Here is a 10,309-nt window from a genome sequence, read left to right as displayed (position 1 = left end):
AATTTGTTTATATTATTTAAACTATAATTAAAAGTGCTTAAAAATATCCAAATTTAATTTTAATAGGTTTCAAAATTAATATTATGTTATAAATAGATTAAAAAGTTACTTTTTAATATTTTAGAAGGTCTCTAAGTTGTTATGATGAAGTTATGTATATAAGAAGATTCAAAAATAAAATTCAATCAATTCAAACATAACAATTAAATTCTCTTAATGACTTTTGAATTCTTTACTTTGTTTTCTTTCAAATAATTGTCTATTTATCAATTGAATCTATTGATTTAAATTGATTTTGTGTGTCTCATTGTACACAATCTCTCAATTCCTTTTAAATCTATTGATTCACATGCTTCAACTACGTCACTTTCTACATTAGCACTCAATTTGATCTTTGTAAAAGGGTGGGAGCCTTAATAGCCCCTACTTACCAAGTGAAAAAGAAAATTAATAAAAACTAAAAAAGTGGCCATAGAGATCAATGTGTTCTATAACTTCAATGTATTGGCAAGTCATGAAGCTGGCAGACCAGCTGAATGATCGGAGAAATTATGAAGAAATGTGTTGTGAGCTCAATAGTTTTCCACCTTGCCTAATTGTCGTGCTTCCATTACATCCAGGCGCATTGTCGTTCTGGTTCTATGTTCTTGAAACAAACAGATTCTAAATTATAATAGACTGTTAAAGCAAGAAGTAATTGAAAGAACTTACTTCTAATCAGATTTTTTTCGGAGTGGATTGGGTTAGATCTGAATCTGATCCGAAATTATTTCAGATCTAAGAATCCAATTCAAATCTAATCCAAAAATCTGATTTTTCATGTTTTTTCTTCGGATCTAACTGATTCGGACATTGGGTATATTTCAAATCATTGCCAGCCATAATTTGTAACACTGGATCAGGAGTTTTATCTTTGTAAGGGAGGGGTCTAAAACTGAAGTTCATTCTTATTTACAATATGTCATTCATACATGTTAAACCAAGTTCCAAATAGTACCCAAAGTGCATTATATTGGGTCCCCAAAGAGAACAGTTCCTACCTTGAAAAAATTCAGCACTAATATCAAACTCATCCCTTCTCTCACAAAGCAAACTTGTAAGGCCCAAATTTCATCTGCTATCATCCATCCCCCAAGTGAGTGCAATCACTGTCAAAAGTACTTCTACTGTGCTCCCTCTAAAGTTGGTAAATTGTTGTGCAAAAACTTGCATATAGCATTACGAGTGTTAATGCGTCGTTCGATTAGGTTCCTATGTTACTTAGAATCATATATAATTGTCATTATTTTTTTTTAGTTTTGATTCTTGTTGGTTTCAGCTCTAAACTGAGTGGAATCGGAACCACAAAAAATCATTGTTACTTATCGATTCTGATTCCCAAGAATCAAATGAGAAAAAAATATTTTGAATCATTATAAAATCTTTTTTTTTTTTTTTTTTAAATTAACAAGCTATCTAAAAACAATTATCAAATCACCAAGTAATGGGTCTTGTTAACATGTGCCCTAAGTTCTAAGTTCTAAGGCATGCATTCAATATACCTAAAAAAAATTTACTACCTAAATTGTACTTAAATATATTTAGTTCCCACCAAAAATTCCCTCAAATGCTTATTTCCAAGGTGTATTTAATGCATCGTAATATGTGCCTTTACATTAACCAAACCCCAATTTACTTACTTTTTGTTCTACTAAGGATATGAGTTTAATGATTTTTTTTGTTTCAAAAATTAAAATTCATCTTTTGAAAAAAATATAATAAACTTTTAGAAGATATGGTCCATTTTAAGTTCTGTCGAATAATTTATATGAAAATTTTAAGAACTTTATATAATACATTTTAAAATGGAAAACCTTAAATTATCTATTATACAAAAAAAAAAATGACAAAATAAGGTGGTTTCGGGTACCCATCAAATAGAATCTGGTGATTCTAGTACTTATTAGTGCGATTTCATTTTAGGTTCAGCCCTAATCAATTCCAATAAAAAGGGAACCAGAATGAGGGTTTTCAGTTTCAATTTGATTCCCATTAAATTTGTTTCCATTGACACCCCTTATATAAATTTTCTTATTTGGAAAACTCACTCCATAAAGGAGATACTTCTTCAAAGTAGATTCAGTTTCAATTCCAATCCTGCTAACACTGACCATGAGTAAGATCTTCCAAATCCATGCACTATAAGAGAAATGGAAAAAATATGAGGTGGTTCGCCGTATTTAGAACAAAACGATGTGAGAAATAAACAAAATTTTATTCGAAACTAAATTTCTATCATCCAGAAAATTTTTAAGCAATGTAATTTGCCATCATCTTCAACCTTCCATGAAGAACTCCAAGCCAAGCATTTTATTCAAAACGATTAGATAAAACTCACACATGGGCGTTCCATCCAATATATGACCTCTTTGGGGAAAATGGTATTAAATATAAGTCAACTTTTGGGACATAAACACAAGGGTTTCATTGATGTACAATCAATTACAAAGTCATTAGGTCTGACATGTTTTAGACCTTCGAAAGTAGTATCTTACAAATAGCTGTAAAATGCATTAGGAGAACTTAATTACGCTGTTCATCGTGCATCTCGGAAGCATTAGTATTTGTTTCTCAATCTCCAGTTTCTTCTTTGGATAGCTTGATAAACTTAAACTAAAAAAGACATCCATCCTCTCCAAAACCTTGGCATTCTTCAATAAATATTTTAAAACATCGAACTCGTCTTTCCCACCAAAACACATAAATTTAACTTTCTTGAGGTGTGACAACAAACATTGAGGAACCTTTCCATATGTCAAAAACTCTTTCTCATCGACAGTAAAGGCCTGAATGAAAATCAGAATTATTATATATTTGCAACAAAAAATTTTAAATGATTCAACAAGGAAATGTGCACTTGGTGAATTACCTCAGCAAAGACCAGGTATTTTAGATTAGGTGAGATTTGGAGCAAGTCCAACAGTGTTCTTCCATTTGGACGATAGACGCCCGAACTCACTTTCAAACTGGTTAAATTATTAAATGTGGGAAGACGGGTGAAGAGATCTTTTGTATTGAAGAAAATCTAAACACAAAGCACAGTAAAACATCATCACTGTCAAGTCAGATAAACCTTAACAACAACAAAAATCAATATATGCATTAAAGTCAAATTCCAATATTTAGATAAAGAAGAACCATACCTCATCAAAAGTTCTACCCCGTATTTTTAGAACTTTCACATTACAGAGCCTTCCGAGAAACTTACTTGCACAATAACCTAATTCTTCAAAACTCCTGCCCCCAATTTCAGTTGATCCAAGACAAATATAAGCATCAGTTAGTGATGGAAAGTCGCTTAGAATAAAATCTTTCGGTAAACAACTTTCATATTTGAGATACACGAGATTCGGTGCATAAAGCTCCAGTACAGAATTCCTTAAACCAGTTACATCTTCAAAAAAAGAAACGTCAACTGTTAATCTCTTGAGTCCAGGCCCTGAAATACGGAAAAAGTTCATATTCTCCCATCTGCAGTTATCAAATACCAACTCTTCAAGGACAGGACAATTGGAAAAGAGTTGTTGGCTGGAGTAGTCATCCGAAAATGTCATGGCTTCAAGGTGTAGGATGTTGAGTCGTGAAAAACATGCAGAGTTTGGAAGCTTGAAAATGCAATTGCCAACGTCTAGGCTCAATTTCACCAGTGATTCACAAGTTAAAAGATTGGGGGGAAAGACAAAGGGTTGTTTTAAATTCAAGATGAGTTTAAGCTCCTGAACGCCATGTCTTATAAGGTTCGATACCCATGCAATAACACGAGCATGAGAATATTCATCAACTCCATCATAAAATTCGAGGCTGAACTTATGTATATTCATGTCATGGTGAAGCATAACTTCATCCACAAAATTTATGAACTTCATCACAGGTTTATGATTGGAAGTAAAACTGAGAATAGGAATCGAAGTCCACAAGTATCTCCATCTTGTTGATAAAATACTGGAACTAACAGCTTGCTCAATTGGAAGGAGAGAGAGGATGCAATGAAGAAGACAATCAGGTAACTCACTAATCCTATCCTTTCCTCCTCTCATCATGTATCCTCCTATTGCAACCTTCTGTTTTTTCACATCCATTGTTTAATTACCTAAAAATAAATAAATTATTATTCATTATCTCCATCAAATCAAATTCTACAAAATAAAATCAGTACACTTTACCCTACGCTTTACCAAACGTGTTTTGTTCTACATGGGTTAGAAGTTTTGGAATGGGCTGCTTTTTAGTGAGGATGATCTCTACGATTAGAAGATCCTCCTCATCAAAAATCAGCCCATTCCGAAATTTCTAGCCCCATGTTTACAAGTTGAAAAATCATGGACCGTCCATTTTTTGTAAACCATTTTTTATGGGGGTTAGAAGTTTTGGAATGGGCTGATTTTTGGTGAGGATGATCTCCTCACCATAGAGATCATCCTCACCAAAAATCAGCCTATTCCAAAACTTCTAACCCATGTAGGACAAAACACGTTTGGTAAAGCGTAGGGTGGTGAACGGGACCCTATATATATATATGGGGCATGTTCAACATCCTACTATTTACCCTACATTTTGCCCTACGTGTTCTGTCCTACATGGGTTAGAAGTTTTGGAATGGGCTGATTTTTGGTGAGGATGATCTCTGTGGTGAGGAGATCATCCTCACCAAAAATCAGCCCGTGCCGAAACTTCTAACCCATAAAAAATGGTTTACAAAAAATGGACAGTCCACGATTCTTCAACTTGTAAACATGGGGCTAAAAGTTTTGAAGTGGGCTGATTTTTGGTGAGGATGATCCCCCACCCATGTAAGACAAAACATGTAGGGTAAAACATAGGGCAAATAGTAGGTTGCCAAACATTTTCCTATATATATATATTTATATATTCACACCTTCAAAAAAAAATTAAATTAAATTAAATCAAAGAACGGAAATGAATTTACTAATTGCTATGCTTATTTCGAATTCCTTCAGTTATTTTTTTTCCTTAGCATAAAATATTGTTTGGGGTGGGGGGAGAGAGTTTTTATAGGGTTTGTTTCCTTTCCAAAGGTACAACTGACGAGGATTTTGAGTTTGAATAGCGTTCATGTTTGTTAGAAGTCCAGACTCCAAGTTTGATAAGGACATGTGTTTCACATTGATCTTACTCAAAGTACAAATCCGTAGAGAACAATTTGACATGTATTTTGTTCAGTAATTTTGATGTGTACACCTTATTTTTAATTGATTCGTAGCCCTTATTTTAATATAATTGATTAAATCAAATTTTCTTCCTTTCATAAATCTTGTTATATTGTCTTAATAGCATACAATTATATTAAACTTTTGTATTAATCAAAATAGCAAATTCCTTTTTAGACCCCCCTTCAAATATCAACCTCTAGCTAAAACCCATTATTTTTCTTTTCAATACCAGTCATTTTTGGATGAACTTCTTCTAAACCTCATTTTTCAATCTTAAGATTCTATTTACTTCGTCAACCTTGAAATCTCAAAGCAAGATAAGATTTGATTTTTGAAGAACCCACTTAAACTACAATTTAGGGTGGTATGTATATATTAATGTGCACTAAGCATATATGGTGGGTGCAACTATCATGTACCTTGCACAAATGAGGCAAGATATAAAATAAAGGAACGAAGACAAGGTTGAATGGATTTATGTTACCATAGTGAAAGCTCCCTTGACACTCTTTACAAAAAATAAATTTGTAAAATAAAAAGTATTGGTGGAAATTTGGGAATTTTCTGAGATTGGGGAGTCACTAACTAGTTTAGGACTAAGAACCAAAAATAATTCCAAATGGATCCGGATTGGTACACGGGTAAGAGACATAGGCAAAAGGGTCGAGTCACGGCCGGGTTCCAGAAGGTGTTAGACACTAAACCCACCCAATTGACACAATCGATCTCTACTACAAAACAAGACCATCTTGTGGTCAACGGACGAAAACTAAAGTCAAGCTAGGGTCAAAGTATCCTAAAGTCAACTAAAAGAATCTAAGGACATCCTATGGTGAAAGATCAACTGATCATAATATTATATGCCAAATTGGCCAATCAAACCTTATAGCTGAAATTTTCCAAAATTAAAATTCATCGTAAATTTTTTTCCAATTTTGCACATAAAAATTTACAATCCACATAATAAACTAGATGTGGCAAAAATTAACAAATTGACCTAGGGTTAATTCATCTTAGAATCATGAGATGAACATCATAAAAAATAAAATTAAAATTAAAAAAATTGCCTCAGAATGGCCATAAAACCATGAAAGACTCGATTCTCCCTAACAAAAGCTAGAAAACAAAAAATAAAAAAAGGGGTGATTCGACTTACCTGAATCAAACGAAATAAAAGATTTGGTTGCCGTGATGTCCCTTCAGAAAATCCAAGCGAAGTGATGTGATGGAAAGGGCACGAAAGCGAGAGCACGAGTGCTGCGGCAAACCAAAAGCCAAAGGATGAGTGCTGTTTGTGGGTGGGTTGTGAGTGAGAGAGACTTGGAGTGTAAAACTGTGAATTTGGGTGCTGGCCTTTTTATAGGTGGAGGAGATGGGAGTTCTATAAGGACTCGAGATCGAATCATTGTTTGACTAGAGAGAGAGAGAGAGAGAGGGGATCCTATGCATCTCGAAACATTTGGCATCGTCTACTCCCAATTTTGAACGGTTAAAATTAAAATTTAATCAAGATTTGATCTCATCCGTCAACTGGCTTATAATTTTTTAATCAAGATTTACAATTTTTATTGATTAATCCGATTTATGTGATAGCGTTGAAAAAATTATAAATCTAAGGATTTGGGTTGATCATTGGTTGGTCTAAAATTTTAAAGTTGATCGATTAATTGATTATATGCTTTTTCACATCCATGGTTTAATTATCTAAAAAAAATTTAAGTATTATTCATTCTACTATCAAATCAAATTCTACAAAATAAAATCATTAATCTATATTATCATCAACAACACAAGTCACCATGGTTTTAAAACTCGTTTTGACGTCTCGTTCAACAATGAGAAAAATGAACATGGGATTTAAATCTCGTCCGATACATTGACTTTTCTATTTGTCGTGTTGATAGACAATACCGAGACGTATCAAATGAGATTTTAAAACCATGCAAGTCATACCTTTCAAAAAAAAATTTAATCAAAGAACATAAATGAACTTATAAATTGCTATGTTTATTATGAATTCGTTCACTGATTTTCTTTTTTTAGAATAAAATATTGTAGAGGGGGGAGGGGGAGAGATTTTATTTTCCTTTCCGAAGGTAACAACTGACGAGGATTCCGAGTTTGATTAGGGTCGTGTTCGTTCGAAGTCTAGGGTTTGTTTCTTCCAAGGTAACAACTAGCGAGGATTCTGAGTTTGATTAAGGTTCGTTCGAAGGGAGAGATTTTATAGGGTTTGTTTCTTTTCTGAAGATAATAACTGACGAGGATTCCGAGTTTGATTAGGGTTCGTGTTCGTGTTCGTTCGAAGTCTAAACTCCAAGTTTGATAAGGACACATGTTTCGCATCAATCTTATTTGAAGTACAAATCCCAAACTTCGAGTTTGGAGAGGACACATGTTTCACATCAATCTTATTCAAAGTAGAAATCCGTAGAGGCCGAGGCCAATTTGATGTGTATTTTGTTATGATATTTTGATGTCTACCCCTTAATTTTAATTGATTTGTAGCATTATTTTAATGTAATTGATAAACTCAAATTTTCTTATTTTCATAAATTTTATTATATTGTCTTAATCAATGTTTTCAAACGCTAAAGCTTGAGGCGAGGTGTTGGGATCTCCAATGCCTCGATGCGTAAGCCTCATGCACATGATTTAAATAAAAATAGTATAAAATATATAAATAATTTTACTTAAAAATAAAAAGAAGATAACCAACATATATTTCTAATTTTAAAATTTCAAGTTTCAATCCCTATACTCAAATTCAAATTTCAATCCCTTATAATAGCCAATACCATTATAATAAACAAAATTAAAAAGTTCACGTCTACCAGTAAAAAATAATCTTAAGATCCAATCACTTTCTATCTTTCTACCATATGAAATGCTTTTACATCATCATATCATCTTCTTCTTGTTTTGATCATGTGGTATCATTTTCTAAAACATCCATAACAACCTGTTTAGTTTTAAAAGTCAATTTACATCTAAGGCTTACGCCTCAATCACGTCACAGTTGAGGCATACACCTTTTATATGCCTCAGCCACGCCTTGGATGTTTGGTCGCCTCACACCAATGCCTCGGCACCCTTTTGGTGCGCCTCACCTTGAGGCTTATGCAGCTGAAAACATGGGTCTGAATATTGTACGATTATATTAAACTTTAGTATTAATCAAAATAGCAAATTGTTTTTTAGGCCCCCGTTCAAATATCAACCTCTAGCAAAAAATCCATTATTTTTCTTTTCAATACCAATCATCTTTGGATGAACTTCTAACCCTCATTTTTCAACCTTAAGATTCTATTTACTTCAAGTCTTTAACCTCCAAATCTTAAAGCACGATACGATTTGATTTTTGAAGAATCCAATTAAACCACAAATTAAGGTGATATGTATACAAAAACAAAATGGGCAGATGTATAATTGAAAGCCCCCATGAGGAACATAGATTTGCTGTTTTGAAAGTTATGTGATAAGCTGATGAACCAATGACACGAGGCCAAGTGTACTCAAAAGCTACTAAATCAAGAACTTAAACTCTCAAAGGGTTGGTGTCAATAGATAATCTTAGTTCCCTACTGTGCAAATGTTGGACTCATTACAACAAATGATGGTTGGCCAATAAACTTCATAATGGTGAGAAAGATTCCCATAAAAATCCTAGATGTTATTACTTGTAAAAAATCTTAGCTTAGGCTTAATATCTCAAAATTTTATTTTCTTCAACCTTAAAGTCTCAAAAATAGAAATGATTTTTAAGGTACTGATGATGGATTTTGACAAGAAACTCAAAAAGATGGTTTTTCTATTTCCCAAAATTTTCCCGACTTTGTTACAAAATTTTTTCGAATTTAACCAAATTGAATCTCCATGGAATAATTACAAAATCTGAACTTTGTTAACTATGTTTCTTGAGAATGAATAGCAGTAGAAACTAGAAAGTGAGGACCCTTTACTCATTTTTTATTATTTTGGGGAGATCGAGGTCAATGAACGTCTATCGTTAGTTTGAAAACACATGGTATATCGCAAATATCCATAAAAACATGGGGGTTTAAATCACTAATTTTTTTCTGAAACTCAGTAGTATCCTTGAAAGGGATGCAAACACAAATTTATCGTTAATATCGATCAAAACATGGGTGGTAAAACACCATTGTTTTTCATTTCCCACCAATCCTATTTACAATGTTCAGAATCACTAATTATTTGGTAGGGGTTCAATTTGATTAATTCGGATTAGTTCAGAAAAATTTTATTTAAAAAGGAAAAATAATACAAATGATGTTTTCGGGTTTCTTGACAAAACACATTATCATTTTTTTTATTGATATAAAACACATTATCATCAACTTCCCTCAAATACCAATTTTATTTTTAGATTTGAATGTTGAAGAAAATAAAATTTTCGATTGGAGGATACAAGTTATTAACCATATTTAATTTCAATTGATAAATCATTTATTAAGTATTGATGCGTCGATTTAATCGGCAAGTCCCTAATTTTGAGAATTTTACAAAATTTTGGAAAATATCAGAAAATTTTGAGTAAAAACAACTTTGGGAAGATCAAGTCTTAGGATGCACTTTTGTCGATTTGAAAAATGCTCTAATATCGATTAAAATGTGTGGAGTTAAATCATGTTGTTTTTCTTTTCTTTTTGTACTTATTATCTTCTAAATAAAGTTCACTGGGGATGTATGTCCTCAGTTTAGACTATATCCATTTATCAAAAAAAAAAAAATTTATCAAAAAAAAAAAGTTTAGACTATATCTAACATCGATTAAGGTGAAATCAGTGTTTATAGCTTTTCCACAAATTCGGTTCGTAGGGGCTAGCTAAAGCATGTAAGTCTTGTGTGAAAGGTATTTCTCGGACACGTGACACGTGGCAATCTCGAAGAATCATAATTGAGTCAACTCGATTTGACCAACCTGATTGGATCCATACTCAACCCAATTTTTATTATAGTATGTTTCTAACATATTTCAACCCAATTTTTATTATAGTCTTATGTTTTCAACATATTTCTATTTTAAGCAATTTAAAATTTGTTTCATTAGATTTTATTTGAACTTTAAAAAGTTTCTA

The 10,309-nt window shown here is 32.5% G+C and overlaps 1 protein-coding gene across 1 annotated transcript; it reads right to left on the bottom strand.

Annotated features, from left to right (window-relative positions):
- Positions 1-2,439: 2,439 nt before the first annotated feature.
- On the bottom strand, positions 2,440-6,580 carry LOC147387466 (F-box/LRR-repeat protein At4g14103-like). The gene is made up of 4 exons (XM_086420805.1): positions 6,367-6,580; positions 3,183-4,129; positions 2,909-3,064; positions 2,440-2,825 (listed from the first exon to the last, which is right to left on the bottom strand). The coding sequence occupies exons 2-4, from the start codon at positions 4,116-4,118 to the stop codon at positions 2,553-2,555; spliced, it is 1,365 nt and encodes a 454-aa protein (XP_086276931.1). The 5' UTR covers positions 4,119-4,129; positions 6,367-6,580; the 3' UTR covers positions 2,440-2,552.
- Positions 6,581-10,309: the final 3,729 nt, after the last annotated feature.

Source organism: Akebia trifoliata, chromosome 13 (assembly GCF_017979445.1).
Source record: "Akebia trifoliata isolate Shusen 1 chromosome 13, ASM1797944v1, whole genome shotgun sequence".
Taxonomy (NCBI): domain Eukaryota; kingdom Viridiplantae; phylum Streptophyta; class Magnoliopsida; order Ranunculales; family Lardizabalaceae; genus Akebia; species Akebia trifoliata.
Note: the sequence above shows the minus strand (reverse complement) of the source record. Positions and strands in the feature narration are given on the sequence as shown.